This window comes from Apodemus sylvaticus, chromosome 1, assembly GCF_947179515.1.
Source record: "Apodemus sylvaticus chromosome 1, mApoSyl1.1, whole genome shotgun sequence".
NCBI lineage: Eukaryota > Metazoa > Chordata > Mammalia > Rodentia > Muridae > Apodemus > Apodemus sylvaticus.
In genome coordinates this window covers 48,158,695-48,186,601 of record NC_067472.1, presented here as the reverse complement: position 1 = coordinate 48,186,601, position 27,907 = coordinate 48,158,695, and the positions used below count along the sequence as shown (strand labels likewise).

General features: G+C 36.3%; 1 protein-coding gene across 8 annotated transcripts in view; it reads right to left on the bottom strand.

The window, feature by feature from the left end:
- Tle4 (TLE family member 4, transcriptional corepressor) overlaps positions 1-27,907 on the bottom strand; it is a 141,208-nt gene that overhangs the window by 51,332 nt on the left and 61,969 nt on the right. For 4 of the 8 annotated variants that reach the window (XM_052188846.1, XM_052188812.1, XM_052188831.1 and 1 more), the window contains 2 exons: positions 13,287-13,491; positions 12,478-12,494 (listed from right to left, as the gene is read on the bottom strand). In XM_052188846.1, coding sequence (XP_052044806.1) covers positions 12,478-12,494; positions 13,287-13,491 — 222 coding nt within the window. The remainder of the gene's footprint in view (positions 1-12,477; positions 12,495-13,286; positions 13,492-27,907) is intronic. The other 4 variants (XM_052188855.1, XM_052188821.1, XM_052188874.1 and 1 more) reach the window with 1 other exon arrangement.

The following is a 27,907-nucleotide window of genomic DNA, read 5'->3' as shown; positions in this document are numbered from 1 at the left end:
ATCTACATTCAATGTCCAGAACATCAGTCAGTCAATCAATCAATCAAAGCTGTTTGTCAAGCTAACATAAATAAGAGATAAAATATCTAAATGCTAACCAAATATCTTCTACAGTGCTATTCTTTTTTTTTCTAGTTCTTAAACCTACAAAGCACTAAATTACATTTTTAAAATACTTTGTCAAAACTAAGTGAAGGAAAAAGTAGAAATTCGAATTTATTTCCTGTCATCACTGTCACTATACTGATAGCTTGCTGACTAAGTGACAGGCACCAAGTCCATTTAATTCTGGGGTTTTACTCTTACCACAAGGTACCACAAATCTAGTGGTTTTGACATAAAGAATTATGCTTAAAAAAACAGTAGTCTAGGACAGGAAAGCCACATTTAAGATTTCTACTTCCTTCTAATGGTACCTTGTGGTTCCTGTAACTGTTCTACTTTACAGGCTGGTTTCAAGTCAATAACTAAAGCTGCTCACTTTACAGAGGAAGAAGAGGTCATCTGAACTACAGATGGAGAAGTAGGGAAGCAACAATGGTTACTCTCCCTACCCAAATCTGAGAAATCACCTGACAGTGACAATGATCAAAGTCTCCACATTCCTCATTTCACTGATTCTACAAAAAGTTTATTTATGGAAAGAATATCTCTAACCATTACTAAGTAAGCCAATGAAACAGTACAGACTGTCTGCTAGATGACAACGCATACATATATACACACATACTTTCATATACATATAAAATAAGAAAGTCAAGTTTAATTATTAATATCATCAGGTTTCAAAGGTCAGGAACTGTTAAAGGAACTTTTAACCAGTTGTTTCACAAAAATAAATACCTTATCTCACTTATGCTTTTTTTGCTTTTGATACAAAAGATATCTGAACTGAAAGAATTAAGTAATTTCTCTGTCAAATATCCTTCAATAATGCTAAACAAGTCAAATGGACTGTGAAGATTCTTGTCTTCGTGTATTTACTAAATGTTTTACTCTTAAAAAAAATAAAAGAAAAAAGCCCACCTCCATCATGATAGTATTTCCTGCCACAGCATTCTTTTATTTCTCCCCAGAAAGAGCCATAGGAAAGGGTAGAGAAGCAAAGAGGCAGAAGCGGCAAACAAGGAAGGGTAAAAGGAAGTGACAGCGACCAGGGAGAGCAGAACTATTTACACTGGAGAATTTGGGAAGAACAGGAAGAAGTATGCAATCTGAGGAGCTAGACCAATGTCAGCAAGGTGGGAGCAGTGTGTAAAATAGAGACTGAAGAAGTCAATCCAGAAACTGAAGAAGATTAGGTTGGTGGAGAACCTAACCTTGCTTATAGTTTGTTCTCCCAAGGACAAAAACATCACTAGTTTATTCAGAAATTTTGAAAATAAGGTCATACTAGGTAACTACCGAATTTTATTATTAAAACAAATCCCAGCCTAACCATCCAATTCAGAAAGGTGATTCAGACCACTAATACTCTAATATTAAGGCAAGGGCTAAGCCAAGGACAAGGTAATTTCAGAGCTTTCAAGTATGATAACTAGTATAAACAAAAGTGATTATTTTAATTTTTTCTGTAGATTATTTTTTCAGGGTAGCCCAATAAATTCAATGATGTCCAGATTTACTAGCAAAAAAATTTATTCAGTTCCACATGCCACCAGAAAGTAAGCTAATAACATCCCACTGAGAGTGCTGTCAGGCTAAATCCCTCTACTCCTGCATGCACTACCTGGATAAATCTCCCTTCACTCTTCATTCCACCACCCACTCAGGGCAAGGCCCTGGGGACAGCTCCAGATTACCCTTCACACTCAGTGTCACAGGCCCAAGCGCAAGTGGCCCAATCAGTGCCAAGAAAAGAACAAACCAAGAAAGATTAATTCGCAGATGTTCATGCATTTCACATACACTGTGCCCCATGGTCCGTTGCTAGGGCAACAGGAGACCACCAGTGTGAGCTTTATTGGCTTTATGAAGTGCATCTCAGGGACTATAGTCCAAGAAATGCTGCATAATAATAATGTGATTTCTCTGAAGCCTTGTTTTGTGTTTATCCATTGTTAACCTTATAAGTATTATAAAGAGCACCTCTCCCTACAACCTGTGACACTTCCCACTCTCCCCATGCCATAGATTTCTATACTGAACCATGAAAGTACATCTCCCTACAGCTCCATTTCAGGAAGAACTTCTTTAAACTGATCAGTCGATCTCATGGCCAAAATATAAATGAATAAAATACTAAACCAGTTTATAGAGATGACCATATTAGTGCAGCACCAGCACTGACCATCAAAGCCAATACACATATAGCCAGCCTCTCTGGTCTGCCTACCTGGCTCCCCCCCCCCCCCCTCAGTTCTGTCCCCTAAGCCCTCAAGCCTGCCAGGCAAATATTCACTATCACTCAGCCCCAGCCCAGCCCAATCCAGCCCAGTCTAGCCTAGCTTACCTTTTACTTTCTATTATAAGATAGTCTCACTAAGTTACTCAGGCTGGCCTTAAATGGGGTGAACTTCTAAGTCTTCTCAGTGACAAGAATTAGAGTCCTCCACTACCAAGCCCAGCATGGCCCTTACTTTCTACATATCCAGGAAGACCATGCCTTTAAATATCAGCAATTTGCTTTAGCCAGATGAAATAGCAGAACCAGTAAGCCGAATCAGGCTCATGTTTCAGTGTCATTAAGGAAGCTTCCTGCAATGATGTGTATTCTATGTCTCCCTTGTTATGGCCACTGGGCACCTCAAATGTGACTAGTACAACTAAGAAACTGGGTTTTATATTTTTATTTTAACTAATTTAAGTTTAAAAAAAAAAGCTTCATGCACCTACAATACTGGACAATGCAGCTTCATAATTCAACTATTGCTTAATTCATGAAAATATAACTTCACGTATATGTATATATATATATAAGGTCAGTCTTTCTGCTCACAGCCAGTGCTCACAGTGCTGGTTCCAAACAGCCCTGAGCCCTGAATCCATCCAATTAGCCTGGCTCTTTGTAAGGCATGCTCAGGGAGCAAGCTGCACTTCCTCCGTCAGGAACCCCCCCACCCCCACACCTCCAGGTTGGTAGGTTAAAATCACAGGGCAGTAAAATAGATCAAGTGTTAATCTAGAGGGAAGTAGTGAGTGAAGGGGAGAATATGGGCTGGCACAGACAAGGAAGATCTGTAATGAAGAGGGAAAAAAAAAAGCCAGTGAATAGATCAATAGAAGCAACAGCTTACATTCAGATTCACAGGAGAAAAAAAAAAAAAAAACACACACACACACAAGGAGACAATCATTTCCTGGGAAAAGCTCAAGCCTAATGAGAATTTACTCTGCTCCTTTATGTGACAACCAGATCTTTTGTAGCACAGGCTTCCTGACTGACAGCAACCCAGGGCCCCTTAATAGGATTTCCATATTATTTCCAACACCTGCCCAGAAGTTATTTGTTTACATTGAAGGAGGCAAGATTCTCAAATCAGACATCTGCCTCTGGTTCAGGCATATCATAGGAAACCATCTAGAAAGCAGCTTTGTTGCCATGGTGACATTTTTATTTTCCTCCCTTAGCTGGCTCAAAACATTAGCATTTCCAATTTTATATTGTTTTTCAAAGGGGCAAATGTCACTCAAGAAAACATAAGTTTTTTTTAAAAGCTAAACAGAATTTTCACAAATTTCAAGAATAATTAAGATTATCCTAAGGAGGACTAAATACAAAGTGGTGTTATTAGACCGTCTGAGGCACTCTTCTAAGGTGACATCCAGGCTTGTTCACTCCACCCTCAACAGCTCTTTTCCCCTCAAGTCTGGACCATCAGGAGCTCAAAATGTACCAAGTTAAAGAAGAAAATTGAAGAATCCTTCAGGATGTGATACAGTTATATAATAAGTCCACTTCCGTGTGAAAAGATTCTTCACACTTACCCTATCCACATTCTGAAATCTCACTTACAAGAACACTTAAGGATTTTTATGTCCATCTCACTGCCTGCAGTTCAACAAAGAGTGAGGTACGAACACATAAGCTTTTCAGGAACATTTAATGAGTGCACAGGGGATGGAATATTAAACAGTGTAAGGAAGAAGAGGGACAGGTTGCTCTGATCTCTAGTGATATAAATCTAGGCACAACCACCAACCCCAGAGTAGTATTGACCACCAATGAAAACTAACATCAAACAGGCATTGCTTAAGTCAGAAACACAAAACAGTGAGTTAGATAGATTTTCAGTATACATCTTATTAAATGCAGATATAGGAAGGAAACACATGGGTTATTCTGATGAACTGCCTAGCAAACTTAAATCAATATGACTTATGGTCCTTAATATTTGGAATATTAAGTGCTTGTAACACTTAGTTTGACATGCATTATCTGACTAAGCAGTATCAATCCTGAAATGATTTTATTTCTATGAACAGCAGAAAGCTTATTTAAACCAAACACTTGTTGAGAAGTACCACTTAGGCCTCAGCAAACTTCTTTATCACTTGTTCCTCGGCCTTCTAATTCTCTTCTGCTTTGTCACAGACCATTGCATGGGAATGGTTAGATATGACAGACTCTCCAAGTCCAAAGTTACAGTGCTGATGATCCTTGTTAGTGGACTCCACATATGCAGAGGGCTGTCTAAGCCTGAAGACATATGAATTATTTCACAGTACACCACAGACCAAATTATGAAGGCTGAAAAGTAGTATTACAGAAGCTCCAAAGAGAGAAAAGCACTAAGTATCCTTCTAGGTCATTTTTGTGTTTCCTACACCCAAAATAGATAGGTATTTTTTAACACAAAAGATTGTTAATAATACTTGGGAGATATTCTTTTGAAAAAATTATGCATACATTGAGAAACAAATGCTTTTGAAATTCTAGTGCCAAGCGTAATACTTCAATCTTCTCCAAAATATTTTTAAATGTTAAACATAAATTTATTATATAATCTTTTTTCAAGAGAAAAATGAAGTCTAATTAAGAAAATTAGAGATAATAAGCATCAAGATGAAAATGTCTAGTAACTGTTGGTTTAAGGAGGAAAAGAATTAAACTACCTTTGCAAAATCAGCTAGGGAAGGCAGATCTGACAATCGGCCTACCCTGTTAATTAATATTTGTTCTGCTTCAGCAATCGGTGTAGGCAAGTGCAGCAAAACAAGCGTGACTCCCCTGTCACATCATTAATCCACTCATGCTCACCACCTGAGGACCAGCTGTGCCCTACAGACATTCATTCATCTGTTCCACAAACAAACAATTACAACACATTTTCTGGAATTAGGGCACCTGTTACATTTCACACAGCTTACATGCCTGGAGGCAGGGATCAATTAATACTGCACAAATTAGTGCATCATAAACCAACAGAACAAAAGTTCCTGATGGGTCTTTGATAAGGTAACTGTTAACAATAAAATTCACACTAAAAAAAAATGCCATTACACGAATTAGAAAGCAACAATAATGCTAAAACATTTCAAGTTACTATTATATTTTCGAAAATGGAAGGCACTACATTAAACAACCCCTATAGCAACCTACCCCCAAAAGAATTACAATTACCAATGTGCACGTTTGGTTAATGACATGGCCACTTTCACTGCTCAAACCATTATACATTATGTCCTACACTTTAAGATTTTCACTTCCAAATTCATTTCTAGGATGGGCCTGAACAAAACATAACAACTACATTCCAAATATACCTAGAGTTGCAGATCTGAGGTGTAGGGAGGTTAAGTGACTTAAGTGATATGACACACAACTTATCTGGCACTAAAAAAGAGACTTAATCAAGAACCTAGCTTTGGCTCCCTGTAAACTAGTTCACATTCTAGATGTTTCCACATGCTTCCTTGTGGTTTTAAATATAACAGGAACACTCTTTTACTTATGACTGGAGGACAGAAAGAATAAAGTGTATTATTTACATATACATGTGGGGATGAACAAAAAAATGAATGTTACAAAAAGCAAGATTGTGCTTGCTTTGACAGCACACATACTAAAAGTGGGGGAAATGCAATACTAATCATCAATAAACAGAGTTCCCACCTGTATTTTTTATATGGAGACTACTACATATTGAAAATATAAATCTACTTTCCAAATGAAGTATTGACTAACTTAAAATATATTTTAATATTCCTTTAATGTAAACTAGAATTCTATTTTAATAGGATTTTAAGAACATATTAAATACATACGTTACCCCATAAACACTACAAAGTTCTCTCCCACTAAAGTTTTATTTTCTTGAGAGAATCTAATCTGTGAGTCAATGAGAAAAGAAAAAAAATAAATAAATCAAAGTTTGGTTTGAGAAGGGCATTATAAAAAAACCAAGTCCAGAAGAACTGCTCAGCTGGTAAAGGTACCTGGGTTTAGTTCCCAGCACCTGTATCACATGTGGTTCACAACAGCCTAAGTCCAATTCCAGAGGACCTGATGCCCTGCCCTCTTCTGGCTGTTGGGAGAACCAGGTGTACAAATGTAAGACACACATAAATTCAGTCACATACATTCACATGAAAATCAACAATTAAAAAAATTGTAGTGTCATTAGAAAAAAATTAGAAAGGACATCTTTTTAGGTTAAGACATGCTTAAGAGTTATCACAAAAAGAATAATGAATCCTATTTGGATTATATTTCAAGAAAATGATTTTTGTGGATACTTACAAGTTCAATTACTATGTATTTTGATCAATATTGCATCTCTAATAATAAACATTATTTTTTTAAGCAATGAAAGACATCATGGTTATCCTAAAAATGTGGAGGGCTCAGTTAAGAGCACTGATCAGAGTTCCATTCCCAGCAGCCACATCAGATGGTTCACAGTCCTTCAAGTCATAAGCACATCCAACCTTCAACACATAAATACAGGCAAGAATAAAACAAGTCTTTAAAAAACATTATTATTTAGATGAATGTGTACCTTTTCCCCAAGGGACAAATGCATGTTATCTATAATATACTTGAAGATACTTCAGTGAAAAGACTAATTTTTAGTTTCTAATAATAATTTCTAATTTTTAACACAAAATATAAGACTAAATCGCAAAGAGCTTTCCTTTGAGGATGGCACGGGGAATATGACCTTTGGCAGGGCCTTCACAACACTCTTTCCTACATTGTGCAATAGGGTGAGCATGGCACCTGCTTTTTGCAAGTTACAGCTATAAGTAGGATCTCAATGTGCAAGATGGAGGTGTCTCCAAAGGATTGAAAGAAGTACCAAATCACAAAAGAACACACATGGTATGCACACTAATATCGATAAGAGGATATTAGCCCAAAAGCTCGGAATACCCAAGATACAACTCACAGACCACATGAAGCTCAAGAAGAAGGAAGACCAAAATGTGGATACTTTGATCCTTATTGGAAAATGGATCAAAATTCCTAGGGCTCACAGCCAACCAACAGAATGAACATAGGATCCCCAATGGAACACCTAGAGAAAGGACCCAAGGAGCTGAAGATCTGCAGCCCTGCAGGAGGAACAAAAATATGTACCAACCAGTACCCCCAGAGCTCCCAGGGGCTAAACCACCAACCAAAGAGTACACATAGTGGGACCCATGGCTCCAGCTACACATGTAGCAGAAGATGACCATTTCAGACATCAATGAGAGGAGAGACCATGGGTGCTGTGAACGCTTGATTCCCCAAAATAGGGGAATACAAATCAGGAAATTGGGGAGGGGGGGATGGACGGGGGATGGGATAGGGGATTTTAGGAAGGGTAACAAGGAAAGGGTACACGATTTGAAATGTAAATAAAGCAAATATCTATTAAAAACCATTTTAGAAAAAAATTAAAATGAAGGGTCTATATTTAAAAAAATGAAAGAAGTTAATTGGGGACTCAGGGGACCTCATCAACATTTTTTCTTCCCTAGGTTTGAAGAAACAGTTCGTGGACAGAGTGGGTGTGGCTAAAGGGAAATCAGAAAACCAATTTTCTTTAGATTACTGACTACTGAAGAAAAACAAGTCTTAAGGCATGTCTACCACTGTTATTCTTATTTAATTCTTTAGCTATTCTTTATAGGACTTTAGCAGTGTCTTCTATTCCTCGCTTTTAAATTTCACTTTCTATTCTTTTATGCCTTTCAGAAATCAAAGGGCTGGTGGTAGTGGTTCACATCTTTAATCACAGCACTAAGAACTAGGAGGTCAGAGGCAGTCTGATTGACAAAGCAAGTTCTGGGATAGCCAAAGCAAACCAAAGAGGAGAAAACAAACCACACACAAAAGAAAACAAAACAAAACAATGTGCCTTTCTAAAATCTACAGTAATACAAACTGCCCTACCATGCTTTCCAGAAAACCTAATATCCATATAGTAATATGTACAACAAAACTGCCCAAGGCATGTGGTTAGACCTCTCCTGAACTTTTCCTCCTGTTTCTTATTCAGTCATATCAGTCTTTTTCTCTCACATAGGAGATTTAAAAGAGTTAAACACGTTCAAAACACATGTCTTTTAAACAGAGAATCCTTTGAGACAGGAACAATAGTATGCTTATTTGGGGGAGGGGAGGGTTTGGTGCAAGCATATGCAGGTTACAGATCCTGGAACAGAACTTTGGCCATTAAATCTTAATGTGCAAAGTGAAGTGGCAAATAGTAGTAATCACTCTGCTAATTCAGGCTCAAAAGCCACTCTCACCTGTAACACCCTGCTAATGAGGCAACAGTACTCTCCTGGACTGAGCCATATATTTCAGTATGAACATAAAACCCGTCTAATTTTCCAGTGATAAACCTTTACTGCCAACAGTGACTAACTGGGAAAGTAAACAGAAACATAAGATGTTTTAGTCATCTGTGCAGAATAAGTAACTAACATACAGATGAAGCAGAATAAACAGGCATTGCCTTACACACAACTTGAAGAGATTACCTTAAAATCCTTTAAGCAAAAGCAAAGAATTCTCATAGGATAAATGCATAATATGCATACACACAGAAAAGCATTTAGTGTGAAAAATCATATGTAAACCTTTAAAATTAAGTGCAACATCTCTACTTATTACGATGTAAAATGTAAGCTAAATATTGATGGAATTTCTAAGGTTACAATCAAATACTGCATTCAGCATCTGAAATGAGTGTGGAGGTTTTGGAGGTAACTGGACAATGAGAATGATCAGATTCTCTGAAAGCATGCAGTATTTTGGGCAAGATATTTTGACAAAGTAACAAAATTAAAATCTTCACCACTTATAGCGAAAAAAGTTTTGCACTTCTGAAATGGCAAATCCTTCAGTTCTGATACAGAAGAGTGCTATATTCAAGAGATATCATAAGAGGACTATGTATATAAATAAAGGGATTTTAATGAAAATATGTTCAATATTAGCATCTGGGAAGAAATCACGGAGCTAATATAAACATTCTCTAGTTGTGATTTTTTTGTTTCAATTGACCTTAAGTTTGTTGCCTAGAGTATGTAGACACTGGATGTGGGTATGGTAGTTGAGAGCAGTTTCTAGCCTTAGGTTTCTATAAAGTTTAGGCAGCTTGGTGGTGGTTGTTCTAAGTTATTAACCCAATTTCAGTCGGTTGAAAACTAGAGAGTGATATAAGACCTGAATGGCTTGGAGCACTTGATCTCCTCCTGGAGAACAAATACCTCAAGCAACTGGTTTCTTGCCATGTGGGGCTTACTACTGGTCACAGTCAGCAGACAGCCAAGACAAATAAGGAAGGTGGCAGGTGCCATGGCCCCTTATTTCAACAGTACTACTGTACACAATGTTTTAGTTTCTCATGACCAAGTAAATTGATTCTAGGACTCCCTACAGTGCTTTCTCCTTTAGATCCATATTTACATTCTCTATCAATGTCAAAAAACTTCAGATGGAAGTCTGCAAATAACAGGCTTAAGAATGAACTCAGCTACTGGAGCTAAAGAAGACTAGATCAATAAAGCCAACAGCATGTGATTTAGTGGGACAGAAACTTCAGTGGGGAAAGGAAAAGGGAAAGGCCTAGCAATTCAGTAAATGATTGCTCTGCTCTACTTGGTTTCTCAAGGAAAAGCACCTTAATTACTTGGATCTTTATAGTGAGCCTAAATGTCTGTCTTATAAGCTGTTCTCAAATCTGCCCCGTTTAATAATCAGTAGCATCAGGAAAACATTTTTAAGAGTGTCTCTCATAATTAAACCCAGCAATAACTTTGTATAAATCAAAACTTTGCTACCATATCAAATGTTACAACGGAGCGGTGTAACACTGCCCACATCCTCATTACATGCAACACTAATTACTACCAGCACATTCCGATTTTTCTGCACATTACAGGCTTTTAGAGGAGCTATAAAAATTTCAGGCACCATTAATTTAAATTTGTATTGAAATTTCCTTTTGACAGATGGCCAAAAATTACTTATTATTTAGAGTACAAGAGCTGCCTGTTTGCAGATTAGAAGAGGAAAGGGAAAAAATTAGAGCCAGAAGGAAATTTATGTCACATTCATTACCTGTTAAATGTTAAGGAGACTTATTGTTTATGAATGAATTATTTCATTCTAGCCCAAATAGCAGACAACTGGATAACTGGTTGCGACAAACCACCCCCAGCCACATATCAGCCAACATCCATAAAATGCCCCTCTTAACTGGGAACTCTTTACATAAGGATAAGGATGTTCAATAGAACTGCCTGCCACATTTGAAGCCATCACAGAAACATGTAAAAAAAAAAAAAAATAGCCAACTATTTCACCTTGAAAACCTATTAGACAATCCCAGACCACACACAGCACACTTCAAGCATGGACTTATAGCTGTCATTCATAATAAATCAGAGCAAAACAGCAACTTATTACTTTCTTCTGGCTTCTGGGTATTCTGACATGTCCAGGCTCACTTGGATGATAGATGATTAAAAATATACATCTTATTCTTTCTTGTGTGGGGGTCATATGAAATGTAAATAGCATAAAGTATACAGTGGTGGATAAATGTTTTCACAATCATCTGTGAATGGACCTGGAGAGGAGTCTTTTGTTTAGTCCACTGGCCTACCTAAAGGTATGTATTCATCATAAGTCACCAGGGAGTATTTATATTAGAGCCTCAGACAGGCTTCCCTAGAGTTCCTATCAACTGATCCTGACTACATTATTTACTTATTACTTCTAATGTACATGTAATTACACTTTAAAAAAATTTTTAATGTAGGTACTGATGTGAATAGGATATAACAAAATGTACAACTACAAATATATAATAATTAACATTTAATGTGTATAGTTCTAATTGTTGGCAGTTGTTTGGGATTGCAAGTGCACTTTTAAAATCAAAGATTCCCAAATGGTAAAATGGATATACTAAATATTGAATTTCTGTTATTTAAGGGCTATGAAAACAATTTTAATTTTCAAAAGGTCAAGAGAAAAGTACTATTCACAGTCAAAGCAAAGACCTATGTCTGGGAAAGTCTTTAGTTTCATATATAGTTCACAAAAAAAAATGCAAAAGGTCTAAATAACCCAGAGGTTCTCAACCCCACTGGCAGTGAAATAACCCTTCAGAGATCACCTAAGACCCCCCAAAACCAGATGGTTATAGTATGATTTACAACAGTAGTGTAATTATGTTTAGGAGTAGCAACAAAAACAATTTTATGGTTGGGGGTCACCACTACAAGAGGAACTGTTATTAAAGAGTGGCAGCATTAGAAAGATTGAAAACCACTGATGGGCCACAGCATTTAATTATTTAAAACTCAAAACAATAGTATCCATACCCTGGGCTAGTGTACCAGACTACATTACTTCTGATGGGTAATACAATGGTATGTGCTACACAACTACGCATGCATGCACATAACATATTTAACTGGACCTGACTCAAGCGTGATTGAAACACATTCATAGTTTATTCATTTCCTGCATAACAGTCTGTATTTTGTTTGCATAATATGAAACACAGAAGGCAGGTGAAACAGATTAAAATCTTCAAAGAATTACTTGCCACACTACAAACCCAAGTATGACAAAAAGAAAATGCAATGCCTCTGGTAAAGAGAAATACTCTTAAGGAAGGTTTTTGTCTCCTCCCCTTCACGCTGAGCATAAAGCTAGGGCCTTCACATACTAAGCACAAGCTCTCCCACTGAGTCCATACTATACATCCGGTCCAAACAGATGTATAATGCTTTGATTGTTTTCTGATAAGGACATATTTCTTCTCAATACATTTACTTCACTGCTGTATCTTAAAGCACTTGCATTTTTTGCCAAATATGAGCAATTCAGTATATTAGTCAACCATGTTCTACAAATCTGATCCTCAAAAAGATATGACCATTGTTCAAAAAGACTATGTGACTAAGGTGACCATAATTGGTAAATACTGGTCTCTAAGTCTCAAAGAATCCATTTTTAGATTTATTCGCATTACTCAGAATCCCTTTACACTATCTTTGTGTTTGAATGTTTATGAGTCCTACCTTGATGGAGTCTCTGTCTGTAGGCAGAACAGCAGCAAGACAATCAGACAGAGAGGCAAGAAAAAAAGAAAAGTGCTAGTTAGTTTACATAAAATCATGGTTATCAAACCTGACCCTGCTAAATAATAAACTGAACAGATGTCAACTTTAAAGTTAATTATTAATACTATTCTAACAGGATTCACAAAGCACTGGTTCACCTTTGACATAATTTCAAATGAACCAAAGTTAGCCATTCTTATTTATGTTATGTCTTATTGACTTTTCCACTTATGAGTTTATAATCATGAGTCAACTCTGTACCATGGCATTAAGATAACTCTAAAACAAATATTATAATATTCCTAGCATCACATAAGATAAATTTATCTCTATGTCATATGAACAATTTGCCCATGCTCTAAACTTTGGTAAATATACTGAAAAAGCAGTAGATAGGATGTTTTTATTACAAGCTACACCCTTTTAAACCAACAAACTGTCCCTGTGCTGCATAAATTATCATAAAGGAATGGTAGAAGAATTTCTTTTTCACTCTTGTGATTACCTACTGAAAATTATCAGTAAGCACTGCACAAACGCACAGGCAGTGGAGGGCATGGGGTGGTAAAACCTGCAAACAGCTCTTTGCCTTTTGAACAACCACGAGGGTCCCATGAGACACAGGACTCCTTCTAATAAATAATCTGCCTTTTGGTGGAAATCCTTTTATTTAGACACTGGCAAAATAAAAATCAGAGACAGAAAGTGATGGCATATGGAATCTATCCCTAGAAGGCAGATAATGCCACACTAATCCCCTCACTCACCTCTTTGGTGATCATTGTCATGGTGCTTTTTCTCATCCTTAATTGGGAGGTGAGACTGACCTCCTAGTGCACTGGAGAGGGCCAAAAGTCCTGCACTGCTACCGATGGGTGGAATGGCTGGGGGCTGAAGCCCTGAAGGGTGTGGTGTCAGAGGCACAGGCAGACCATGTCCATGTGATAAATGCTGAGCTTGGAGTTGTTGCTGCTGTGAAAAATTAGACACAGATATTGAATTTGTCCCTTGTATAGTCCATAAGAAAAACAGTAGGTATAAATAGATCATGAAATCAAGCTTGTACACCAAGAAGGAGTTACCCTCATCCTGAGTCATTTTCAAAGTTGGGAGAAGGGAAGGGGAAGGAGGAGAGATGTATAACTGATGTGTTATTTTTCTTCTAAAATCTAGGGAGTTTTGTTGCTGTTGTTGTTATTTTAATATGTAGGGTAAATAACCTAGATTTTCAAAATGGTAAACTGTTTAAATGCCTTTTAAAAGCTAAACGTTCTTTAACATAATCTCTATATTTTATTCTAGAACAAAAAGCACAGGCCGAGTTATCATGTATTTATAATCAAAATGTATATGTGAATAACTGTTAAAGCATTGATGTTGAACAAGAAAAGCTAAAAATCGAAAAAATTAGTGTTAAACAGTTGTCCCAGAACCACTGCACAGCATGCAGGGAGAGTTAATTTGAAAGAGAAAACCTGAATTAACAATCCAGAAAAAGAAGCTGGTTGCAGCCACAGTTTTTTAAGCCCTTTAAGTGTCCTCAGTGGCACTTGAGCAAATTACTAAAGAAAATCCAATGTAGCAAGGCTTGGGTTCTCCTGTAGGCTTGCTCAATAATGCTGAAATAATTGGGCACTCTGTGCACGTTTAGTGATGCTCGAATGAAAAGCTAGAGGCCTGCCCTTGTACTCTTCTCTAGCAGCTGACTTTGTGTTGTGACAGGTTTATTTGAGTGGGACCATGATGCATGCACCAGTAACTACGCTGACAAGAGTTTAAAGTCATTTTTACCAGCACACTGGCAACACATTGAGAAAGCCCTTAAGAGGTTGGAATGGGAGTGCTTGACCTCAGCAGAGACTGAATCAAGCCTGGCTGCAGGAGCCACTATGGGTAGGTTTGCTGCCTCTGCTGCTTGGGCAAGAGGAGAAGACAGGGGGGATGTTGAGTTAAATACACCCCTCAACAGGAATCTTTTCAACTCAAAACCTGCTAACGAAAGTCTATCAGAACAATTGCTGGGTAAATCTAAGACCAACATTTATAGTCACTAAATATTAATTCTTCTTTTAAATAAACCAGTTTTTATGCTAAATCTAAAATAGACAAAGAACTATAATTTTCTTTCTTAGCAAGATTTCACTAGTTTTCAAAAAATGAAATTATTCTATAAAGACAAACTTAAAGTAGCTTTTCAGTATTTCAAAGAAAATGGTGAAATTTTACTCTCTTCAAATAACTTACTTTCTTCTTCCTCTCCTGTGTGCCTTCCTGTATGTGACTAAAGTATATCATGAATCAGTTCTTTTCTCCTGCTGACCTGTATGACCTTCTGGATCATACATTTAACATATAGCAAGTAAAACTGAACAACTGAAACAAAAGTACACAAGGAATAGAAACTAGGAGCAGAACTCCGATTCCACCAACCTAACCTCACAGTCCATGCACAGGAAGCCTTTTCTACCTGTAGTTTTCAAACTGCATGTAGTTTCTTCCTTGGGAGCATGAACCTTGGGAGCAGCAACCCTTATTGGTTACTCAACATATAAACAATAAAAATGGACTAGGCAGTACAGAAATACATATGTATATATCCTATATATTATATATGATGTATAATGTATAAATATACAATAAATATGAACATACATATAAATACATCTAGCTGGTATGCATCTATATCTCTATAAATAGATATTGTGCACCCATATGCACATGTACATATATGTGTAACAATAATAGGCTATTAACTTGAAAGCAGAGGTGCATGAGCAGGGTTTGAGGGAAGGTAGCTGGGAAGGGCTGGAAGGAAACTATTAAAAAATCATATAAAGCATAAAAAGAAGGAAAGCATATTAAAAAATGAGATGGTTCCTCAATGGAATGACCTAAATCATGTCCACGATCATCCTTCAATATTATTTAGTTATGACCAAAGTGTTCATGCAAAATTATATTTTCTAAATATGTAGAAAATTACCTATGTGATGAATACAGGAATTTAAGTAAATACATATTAAATTTACCTTAAAATCTAGTTCAACTTATTGACAAATTATCCCAATTTTCTTTTTCCTTGAAATTTCATTAATATTTCTGTGTATGGTTTGGGCCTATAGCTGCTTCTATCTCTAAGTTCAACTTTCAAGGAACTACAAGCACCTGAGAATGTATTTCTTCTTTGACTGCAGGAGTCTCTATATGACATCAAACCTTCAGAAACAGAAGCATCTGCACATTATCTGATATGCTCAAGAATATTTGTGTTATAATTCATGATAAAAAGAAAATCTCAGCCTAAATGATACATTTAGTGATTCCAGTATATTGTTCTTCTCACTAAAGATAGTAAAAATTAACTGCCTTATTTTTCCATTCAACCAGGATATTTTCAAGGACAGAAAATACATCCCAGTGTGTCTTGCTGCACATGAGAGCACAGTAAGCTTCTTGGGTCCCCTTTGGTCTGCTCTCCTTCAGAATCATTCACACAGGGGACATATGGCTCTCTCCTCCTTTATGTGTACATCAAAGAGCAGGATTCATCCCGATACAGCAGGGAAACAAAAGGGGGTTACTCTAATAAAAATGCCTCTCTGAAAAAATATTCCATGGTTTTAAAAACAATAGCCACTCCCCAAATTAAAGCACTTCAGATTTCTTAGCATGCAAGATCTTCCATAAAACTAGTATCAGTTGCCTGAAATAGTAGACAATTGAGTAAGTGCTCCAAACCTCCATTTATTAATATTATAATTATTATTGTTATTATTACTATTATTATTATTATTATTATTATTATTATTATTACTACCAGTTACCACCAATATGCATATGTACTAAATAAATCTCTGTGTTTAAATTCTCCTCATCCTTCTATTCCAACCTTGTAAAGGGAATGCCTTACCCTGATTATATTCAATCACTGATTGTACATGTTCTAGTACTACCTCTGAATTCTGATGGCACTTGAGGACAAATCATATAAATAACACTCAATAACCCAAGAAAATAAAGATTATAGGGAGAGCTAGATGGAAATACATTTGCTATAAGTTTATGTATAGAGCTATTTCTTTTAAAAAAATCACAAATTACTAGATATTTCTTATTCTTAGTATTTATCAAATAGATTATCAACTAAGGTCAGCACCATCCTATAAGCAAATAAATTTGGGCTTTATTTTCGTCTAATGATACACAGTTCAAAATTTAAAATAAGAAGAAAGCTAGCAGATTCTACTATATTTTTCATTTGTGACAATTTAAAAATAAACTACAATCTAAAATGAGGAAGACCCATAGTATCATGATGAAACTAAAGAGCTTAGCACCTCTTCACATAAGACTTACGGGCTTGTTTTTATTGTTGAACTTTTTTTTTGTATAAATTTCAAATTTCTTAAAGGAGAACTACCATCAAACTTTCCTTAAACCAATGAACTCAAGATACTCAGTCATATGAGTTTATTCAAAGCTTTTGTTTCAAGTGAACATATTTCCGATTACTCTTTGCCTAGCTTCCACTAACATTAATGCCATATATAATGTTTTACTAAATTTACCAAATTAGAAAACTTCACACCACCACAGTGTCAGCCAAGCTGCCAACCATACTCAGACCCTGCTTATCGCACACCAATGTACCTTTTCTGTTCCAGAATTCAGACCATGATAGACTATGGACATTTAAAGACATTACATTTTCACTTCTGTTTCTAAAAAGTCCTTGAAGATTTTAAGAATTGTAACAATTATAGTCCTACTGTTAAATGGCATATAGTTTGAATAGGTTTTTAGAAGAAAACAAACTGAAAAGAGCTATCATAAACTCATGGCACAAGTCACTCATTCCTACAATAAACAATAAAATATATTTATCATGGTATTCTCCATGATGGAATGGTTTTTACTGTGTTCAAAATATAAAACTACATATAAAACATTAAATATAACAATGTCATTAAAATGTGTATGATAAAACATAGATACTAAAAGATTCCAGTGACTTTCACAGAAGCATAACAGGTTCCTTTCTGACTTTAGTGGCCATGTTTTAAAGTTTGTGCCCAAGTTCTCACTGTAAGAACTGACCTAGAGGGCTGGAGAGATGGCTGTTACTGGCTGCTCTTCCAGAAGTCTGAGTTCAAATTCCAGCAACTACATGGTGGCTCACAACCATTTATAATGAGACTTGATGCCCTCTTCTGGTGTGTCTGAAGACAGCTACAGTGTACTTACATATAATAATAAAATAAATCTTTAAAAATTAAAAAAAAAAAAAAGAGCTGACCTAGAACTACAGCCAGCATTAGATACTACCTTCTTTAAATAAAACCTGTTAAGCCAACTTAACTCAGACACTTAACCTTCATTTAAAAAAAAAAGCAGTTTTAATAGATTAAATATCAAATGAAATTCAAGAGTTAAATTTCAAAAACAATTTGTATTGTGGCTTATTCTTGACGAAGCAGAATGTGAAAAAAAGTAGGCTTTCTGTAGCTACTACCTATGACTGCTTTGCAAAACCATGAGTCCACAACCCTTGGATCCCTGCCCACCTGCACTTACTGCACAGCATTACCCTGTAAGGTTTCCTACTTTACCCTCTCCTTTAAATGATCAAAGGAAGGGCAATATGGATACAGAATGCTGACACAGATTTGTTATCAAAGTAATTCAAGATGAATTACTGCTCTGGAAAATAAAAATCAAGAAGCTGAATAATAATAATAATAATAATTTAACTTTAAAGGAAATAACCCCCCATCAAGGAAAAAACAACCAAAGAAAAAGGCACAAACTGTAAAATCAATTTAACAATAAGTATATTTTCCACCATAACAAAAACTCGTGAGACAAAAAAAAAATCTTAGAAAACTTATTTTCACTAATATTTTTTGTTAGGTCATATCTTTATTTGTATGCCTTAGTTCACTAAAATATACTAAAAACAAACAAACCAGAGGGGGCAGGGATTTAGTGAGAGACAGAGAGGAGATAAAAGGGGCTAATGGGGCAGACTACGATTAAGGATTGGGGGTAAAATATAAAAGAATAAATTATTAACAATAAAGAATAAATTACGTCTGTTCCTCTCCTAACTGGTTACTCAAGGATTAAAATACAGCAAACTTCAAACTCAAGTAAATACTCTAGCCAGATAATTCCATTCTGAAAAACCAGTAATTATGACTGAAAATACCTAGCAGAAAGGTGGCACAAACTGTTAATTGCATTTTACTGGATATCCCTTAACAAACAACTATTTCCTTATATTCTCAAGTTCAGAAAGAACCGAATTCAATTTTATATGTGTTGTCTATTAGTAAAAAGGAGGAATTTTTTTTAAATCAGAGGTCCTCAACTATTTGATCACCAGGACTCGACTAGCCAAGGCTGAAGCAGGTGCTGACTAGAGTAGAACAGCTCCTACACACTGCCCCTAAACCTGAATTCTGCCCAGCCCAAGGTTTCCTTGCTCATTACTGAACCCTTCATATCTACCAAATTCTCAACCGCAAAGTTCTCAAACACTATGCATCCTCATTAGAAACAACACACTTAGAGCCCATATATTGGTTCAGACCCCCTAGCTCCCTCTTACCTTGGTGGTTTTTCAAAAGCAAAGCAAAGCAAAAGAGGCCCAGGGCAGAGCTTTGCTAGAGAGCAAGAAATCTATCCAGACTAACTGTATCAGAAGAATAACAAACTCACTGGCAATAAGGATACAGCCTCACAGCATCTTAAAAGACAGACATAAAGGATGGCAAAATAGTGTTTATTGTTTGTTTAATTCTCATAAGTCCTTCCTTGGTACCCTGAGAAAACAAGTGAAGTACAGACATTGTATGTCAATGACTAAAGAACAGTTCCCAGGTGTACAGACTCTCAAACACAGAGGCCACTGGCTCCACAGCACACACCCATCCTATCAGCCATTGGCAGCGCATAACTGAATGATCTCGTATACAAGAAGGAAAGGCAAACTGAAACAGACTGAAGGAGCCAGAGAACATACCATGCTACGAACTGGACAGAGGTAATATAAGTGACTGGTGAAAAAAACTGTTTTAATACAGACAGCACTGTTTGTTAATCCAGCTACTAACTACGAGACTGGACTGAATCTGAGAAAGTTATTCAAGAAGCATTTCAAGGAAGTGTACAAGAAACATTCACCTCATGTTCCCAAGCTTGTTTCTTACGTAAATGTGAGACAGTCCTAACATCTACTTTCCAACGTAGCTATGAATATTATACCTGTTACTATTACTTTAAAAAAGGTATCTATACCCTCTCAAAATGCACTCACGTGTGCACACATACACATACACACACACAGAAGGTGCATCAATTATTTTCTATTGCTATCATAAGTCCACCACAGGAGAGAATCTCTTTTTCATAAGGTATTTACTTCTTCATTCTGAATTAATTCAAAACACATAATAAAATTTAGGGGTACAAAGTTGTTAAACAGGTTATTCATTGTCAAGAATCAATCCATAGATTACTTATCTTCTCCACAATGTGATACTTAGAAATATATAACATCATTCTAGTAGTATTCCTACTTAAAAACAAAACAAAACAAAAACCTTAACCTGATTTTAACCTTGAAAAAAATTAGAAACAAACAAATCTAGAATATGGGAGGAGGGGAGAGGCGCAAGTCTAGAATCTTTGAAATGTTAAAAAAAAAAAAAAAAGAATACAGAAAAGTAGGATCTGTTGCAAAGAAGAAAAGAATAAAGGGAGATGGATAGAAGGGTGAGTATATATGAACCCTAAATTGAGAAAGAAAAAAAGTGTAACAAAAATAAGGAGATGGTTATAAGACGATAAGCTCTCACACTGACCAAAGAAGTATGTTAACTGCACTGTTCCAACACCATGACACTCTTGTCCACTGAAGATACGTATTTAAGTATGAATGGTGAAATATTCTCACTTTTGAGATGTTCAATACTTGAAGAAAAGGAGAGACTTCTGTACTTCACCAAAGCTTACTACAATGCACAACGGGGTTCTAGGACAGCATTCCATTCTAGCTGCAGGTAGCAAAGGTCAGACATATACACATTCCGGAACAAGGAGCAGCTTACTTCTGGCAGATTTCTCAATTCTACCTTAAGGGGAAGGGAAGCAGACCCTTCCCCTTTTAGCACCTCTCTTTGTTTCGGCTTGAAAATTTTATATTCCTCACCCATCTCCTTGACCTTTTCTGGCCCACATGTCCCTGTCATTTCCCCAAACAGGGGGATTTTATTAACCTTACCACCAGAAAGTGTGCTGTCACTTTTTTCTTCCCCTTAGTTGATTTAGGCTTTACTAGGGAATCTAATTCTAGGTAAATAATGAAGGTTTAATTAAGGTGCTCAAAAAACTTTAACAGTCAAACTAACTTTTCTATTTTGTGAGTTTTAGTTACTGAAGTCATCAAGTGGAAGAACTGAGATGAGAAAACTTTCTGTAGTTACTTGAACATTCTTAAAATGGCTACACTTAAAAAACTTAATATTTCATGTTCCCTGAATCTGATCTGAGAATTTGAGAGGTAGAAGGAACCCTAGATGTTATCTCTAGTTAGGTTGCTTTTCAACAATTTAACAGCTTATGTTTGTTTTACCTGTGTGCTGTGTATATATGTACATGTATTTATACACATATAAAAGAAAATAAAACCTTAAAGTAAGCGCTTTTAATTTAGTACAAATACATACATATATATTAAATACTATGTATACACTATGCTTAGTGTGTGTGTGTCTGTCTGTGCGCGCGTGCACATCACCTGCCACATTGTGTATGTTGGAGTCAGAGTAAGTTCTCACCCACCATGAGGGAGGGCCATGGAGACTGACCTCGGGCCACTGGGCTAGTCAGCAAGCATCTTTGAGACATCACACGGGCTCCAGTTCTGGTGTTCTTTTGCTTTTGGTTTTTTTCTGTTGTTTTGTTTGTTGCTTTATTTTCGTTTTGAGACAGTAGCCTCTCTAGTATATAGCTCTGGGTTTTCAAGAACTCACTATGCAGACCAGGCTGGCCTTGGACACAGAGATCAACCTGCCCCTACCTCCCAAATGCTAGGATTAAAGGTATGTGCTGACATACTTGGCTGCTGAGGACTTTAGAACTAGTATGATCAGGATCATACGCTTTTGCTGGTTATGCCCTATGAATGCCTTTTCCTGCTTACTCATTTACCATCTAATTTTGTAAGAATGTTTGAAGAAACAGTTGTGTTTGTTTTAACTGAGTAATAAAAATTATTAATCATTTTCTCATTTGAGCTTTCTTTGACTCATTTAGGAAGTTAAATAAAATATAATACTTTTTAAAATTTTAAGATTTTTTTACCTCTTGAATTGACTACATTACAGATTGGGAGATATGGGAATCAAATTTGCATTTCCTCCCTAAGAACAATTTGTTACCCATAACAAACTGTTGGCATACAGTAAGTTCTCTTATCTGCTTACTTTTGATATAAAAGTATATCTATGTCTCAGAACTTTAAAGATTTATTCTTATTTTGTGTGTGAGAGACTACAATGTATATGATGAGAAGAGGAAAGAGGACACCCTGGACTAGAGTCACAGAAACTTGTGAGCCATGATGCAGGCACTAAGAACCAAATTTAGGTCCTCTGCAAGAGCAACAAGTCGTCTTAACCGGTAACCCATCTCTACAGCCCTTAGTTCTTAGTGCTTTAAATAGGCCACAAGAAGCTCCACGTAAGACAAGGAGTCATAGTACTTATTATTATTGTCACCTTACAGAAAATGAGAAGAAAAGCTACAAACCAGGAACAGGAGTTTATAACATATAATCAATAGATGCTTATGATCCTGATACTACTTAAAAACTATAATTTTGGCTGAAAAATAAATCGTGCCTAAACATAGCCTAAAAAGACTATTTTAAGATAAAACAAAAAGGTATTTAATTATTTGAAGTTCAGAATACTATGCAGAGACTACACTGAAATCAAGAATGAACAGCAGGAAAACAGAAAGAAATTGGAAGCAAAAAAAAAAAAAATAAGAGGAAAAGAGACAATTCCAAAGACAGGGTTATGTGAGCTGGATTTTAAGAATAACTTAGGAAACTCAGGATACCTTGTAAAACTGGACCTCACATAACTAAGCAGATCAAACCAATTACATAGAAAAAGAGAGAAAACAAAAAGAATTTCGTTCTGTTTTTGCAATTAGAAATGAAGAGATAAAAAAATTAAAAGTCAAAAATAATCCTACTAGCCGAAATAAACACTAATGTCCTACATGTATGTATTTTCAATGCATAAGAATTTTTACATGAAAACATCAAAATTTCTTTCAGTTTACTCTGCTGTTTGTATCTCTAAGTAATGCTGCTTTGTTGGTAATAGGTGAGTATTCACTTAGTGATTATCAGTAACTAGATATTCAGGCTGTTTCCATTATTTTATATATAGAAACATGGCATTAAAACTCTTCAAGTTATAGAATGCTCAATAAAAGTGGGCTAAATAACTTTCATTTCTCATATAACAAGACAGCAAGACATTTTCTCTAAAGAAGAGAAACATCCTTTGTTAAAGAAACCACACTTCTTTATACCTCAGTAACTTGAATAGGTCACGTGCCCACTTACCTGTAAGGAGGACAAGGCATGTAGAATGCTGGCCTTCGTTATAGAAGGTGAAACCCACATATAATGAAGAACTACCATCATCTGTCTTTACTCTTGATCATTCTAGCAAGTTGTTTAAAAATCTAAAATCAACTTCCCAATTTTATCTTTTTCTTATTTTTAAATTTTCTATATTCTTTGTTTATATTCCAAATGATTTCCCCTTTCCCAGTCCCCCCCCCCCATAAGTTCCATAAGCCCTCTTCTCTCCGCCCATTCCCCAATCAACCCCCTCCCCCTTCTCTGTCCTGGTGCTCCCCTACATTGCTGCATCAAGTCTTTCCAGGACCAGGGCCCTCTCCTTTCTTCTTCTTGGGAATCATTTGATATGTGAATTGTATCTTGGGTATTCAGAGCTTCTGGGCTAATATCCACTTATCAGTGACTGTATACCATGTGTGTTCTTTTGTGATTGGGTTACCTCACTTAGGATGCTATTTTCAAGTTCCAACCATTTGCCTAAGAATTTCAAGAATTCACTGTTTTTACTTGCTGAGTAGTATTCCATTGTGTAAATATACCACATTTTCTGTATCCATTCCTCCACTGAGGGACATCTGGGTTCTTTTCCAGCTTCTGGCTATTATAAATAAGGCTGCTATGAACATAGTGGAGCATGTGTCCTTACTGCATGCTGGGGAATCCGACTGGGGAAGAGCATTGAGTACATGAGAACAGGAGAAAATTTCCTGAACAGAACACCAATAGCTATGCTCTAAGATCAAGAATTGACATATGGTACCTCAAAAAATTATAAAGTTTCTGTAAGGCAAAAGACATGGTCAATTGGACAAAACAACAACCAACAAATTGGGAAAAGATCCTAACCAACCTTACATCTGACAGAGGGCTAATATCTAATATATACAAAGAACTCAAGAAGTTAAACTCCAGAGAACCAAATAACCCTATTAAAAAAAATGGGGTACAGAGCTAAACAAAGAATTTTCACCTGAAGAATTTCGAATGGCTGAGAAACACCTTAAAAAATGTTCAACATCATTAGTCATTGGGGAAATGCAAATTAAAACAACCCTGAGATTTCACCTTACACCAGTCAGAATGGCTAAGGTTAAAAACTCAGGAGACAGCAGGTGTTGGCGAAGATGTGGAGCAAGAGGAACACTCCTCCACTGCTGGTGGGATTGCAAGCTGGCACAACCACTCTGGAAATCATTCTGGCGGTTCCTCAGAAAACTGGGCATGACACTTCTGGAGGACCTTGTTATACCACTGGAAGGGTGTTTTCTTTGTTCACCCTCAATGATTATCTTCTCCTAGGTATGAAATTTGTACAGACCTTTATCTACAAATTGCTTTGAGTTAACTAAGAAACACATCAGGAAAAATAATAACAACAACAACAACTACCCCTTTGCTTCCGCACCTAAGTGGCACTGCCTTGCTGCTCAGAAGACAAATCTGGGCAATGTTCACCTCTCCAACTTTATAGCTCCACTAACAAAATAAAGTAAGGAACATAACAAACCTTTAAAAGGTTTCAAGAGTGATCCATCTTGAGTTTTTCTTAAGAGGATGGAGAGGTAGCTCTTATTCCTATTAGGTCAACGCTTTTTAAGTTTTATGTTTGAGTATTACTTTTATCTCAAAGTATTTGCTACTCATAAGCAACATATGAACACAAGACAAGAAAATGGAACCACAAAAGAGGAACAAAGCTTACAATGAAATAATAACATAATTTGAAGGAAAGAATTATTCAAACCATAAGGCAATTCCTATGACTTCTAACTTGATTTCTCCCTGACTGGCCTTTGCCTTGTTCTCCTCTCTCTCAGTCACCTGCTTCCTCAGCCATTGCTTACAATTAGCTAACAACCACCAGTCCGTAATAAGCCCTTCTGTCCCTAACTCCATAGACAATATTTGAAAAAACTTCATTGTAAACTCCTGATTAACAAATTTTGAATAAACTCTGCAATGCCCTATAATTTGACTTTCTTGGCTGGCCAGCTACCAAATAACAACATGGGGGCCTTTTATTAATTACAAAAGCTTGGCACTGGCTTAACAGACCCTGAACTAACTCATCTAAGTAAACTTGACTGTCTAGCTCTGTCTATAGCCCCATGCGGCTTGTTAGTTACCTCTTCCTCTAGTCCCATACTCAAGTTTCTGACTGACAAATCCCTCCCCTCAGACTCTTTCCCAAAGTTCTCTCTCTCCCTGGAAGTCCTGCCTTTCCTCTCCTGCCTCAGCTCTTGGCCAGTCAGCTCTTTATTAAATCAATCAGAAGCTGTTGGACAGTACTTTACAAGATATGATGCAGCCATGTGAGTAATAATTTGTGTAACTAACTGGGTTCAGCACTTAACTTTCTACAGCAGAAAAATCAGAATTTGAATAATACTAAGACAATCTTTACCCAGTGCACAAAAAGATCATGTCAACAATGCCTCTTAAACTTCTAGAGACATAAACATTCTGTGTACATATATTCCATAATGTTTTACTATTCCATATTTGGTTTTGATGTTAATTTTATTACATAGTCCTATCCGCACAGATTCAAAAATCATTTGCATTGAGACCCTTTGTATTGAAAGATAAGAAACTTTTATCTTACTGGTAATATTTTAATATATATTACAACTTTTGATTCTTACATGTAAGAGTAACGTCAGCAGACAAGAAAAAGCATGGTATGGATCAAGATAATGCAACCAATCTATGAAATTGACTTAAATCAGATAATTTGTGCTAACTAATCAGTATGTTTATCAGTCACCTTCATTCCAACTTCCCTCCCAACACTGAGCCCTCAGCCACCCTGATAATATATTTGAAGCTAAAGACAAGATGCTCACTGAAAAAGGGAGAGCAGTCAAGAGAACAAATAAAGGATGACAGCACCCCGACAATCAGTAGAAGCAGAGAACACATTTCTGCGCTTTCCTCCTTGTATAATCCCTTACAGAAATTACTTCTCGATTCTAAGTTGTGTTTCATTATTATAAAGTTATGTGACTATTTCTACATAGAGTTAATGTCAAATTAAACAAAGCATATATAAATGCTTATTAGCATACTGCTTGAAACAAAAAAAAAAATCCAAAAAATTTCTGAGGTCAAGAATAAAAGCCTAGAAATGTAACCTAGAGAAGTAACTAAGGTAAAAAGGACCCTAAATTTTAAAATAACAATTCCATAATCATTAAAGTAGGAGTATAAGGTTAAACTAGACAAAATGGTGGCTATCGTCTCCAGTCTTGAATTTTATAGAAACGAAAACTTAAATGACATTACTAAGCTCTCATACTATGGTTTGTATTTTTCTACTAGACTATATTTCCTTTCAACCTGGGTCCAATGCTGTAGAGAAAAAAAAGGGCAAGTAACAGTTCAAAATATAGAACACCGATACATTTACTAAATATTTTAAGTCATATTACTTTAAAAAAATAGAGCTTAATATTTGTTTTATAAACATTTATTGAAAATATGAAATACCCAATGTTTTAGTACCATGGCTAGACAGTGAACAAGAGTGACACACACACAAAGCAATACTAAGTGCTATGAAGAAAATACATGAGGCTAATAGCACAGAAACCAAAGGGATGACACACCCATAAAAAGGGCTGACAGCCAGGAAGGCCTTCCCTGAGGCAAGGCCATCTGAATGAACATTTGAAGAAAAGCACTAAGAAAGTATCATCTAGACATGAAGAGAGCACTGTGGAGAGCAGAAGACCTGCTTCACAACTTTCACCAAGACATACTGGGTCCTGCTTAGCAACTGTTAAATGGGGTGGGGGTGGGAGTGGGGCTGGGTAAAGTCTGTAGACCCTGTGAGATAATAACATTTCCCTTAAAAATTTTCCTAAGCAAAAAGGTCAATGACCAGAAAATTTTAACACAGAAGCAATGAGATCTGATTTTCGTTTTAAACAAAGATCACTGAAGCCTTGGTCTGCAAATTAAAATAAAGGAACAACAATAACAACTACCACCACTACCACCACCACCCAAAAATCAAAACTCAAAAATTCCATCATATTAGAAAGCAGCTATGAAGAACTGGAGCACTAAAGCTAGGAATTAGACAGCACTTTTAACAAAAGATTTGTATATTCAGCAAACAAAATAAAACCCACCACCATAACAAAAATAAATGGGTTCATGAACCTAAACTTAAAACTTCTCAAAGAAAAAAATAGGAAAAACTATTTGTGATGAGTTAAGTATTACTCAGATACAAAAATAGCATAAAAACCAGATAAGAAAAAACAATTAGCAAACTGGAATTACCTTATTTTTTAAAAAATAAAAGTGTGTTCTTCAACATAGTAGCTCATGACTGTGCCCTTAGGACTCAGCAAGCTGAGGCAGGATGACGCATGTCTGAAGTCAGTCTGGATTTATGTTACAAAAACATAAAATAGTTTTATCTAGGATACTAAAAGGCAACCAAAACTTATAAATGACTAAAGGAAAAAGGTAAAAACTTTATTAGACACTTTTTGAAGATAACAGAGATACCTACATCAAAAGACATCATTGTGGCAGTTTCACTAAACTAGGCTCGGAGCACTACTGGAAAGTGTAGCCTTGTTGGAAGAAGTGTAACTGTGGGTGGGGGCTTTGAGACTCTTCCCTAGTTGCTTGCAAGTTAGTCTTCTGTCTGCCTTTGGATCAAGATGTAGACTCTCAGTTTCTTCAACCCCAAGTCTGCCTGCATGC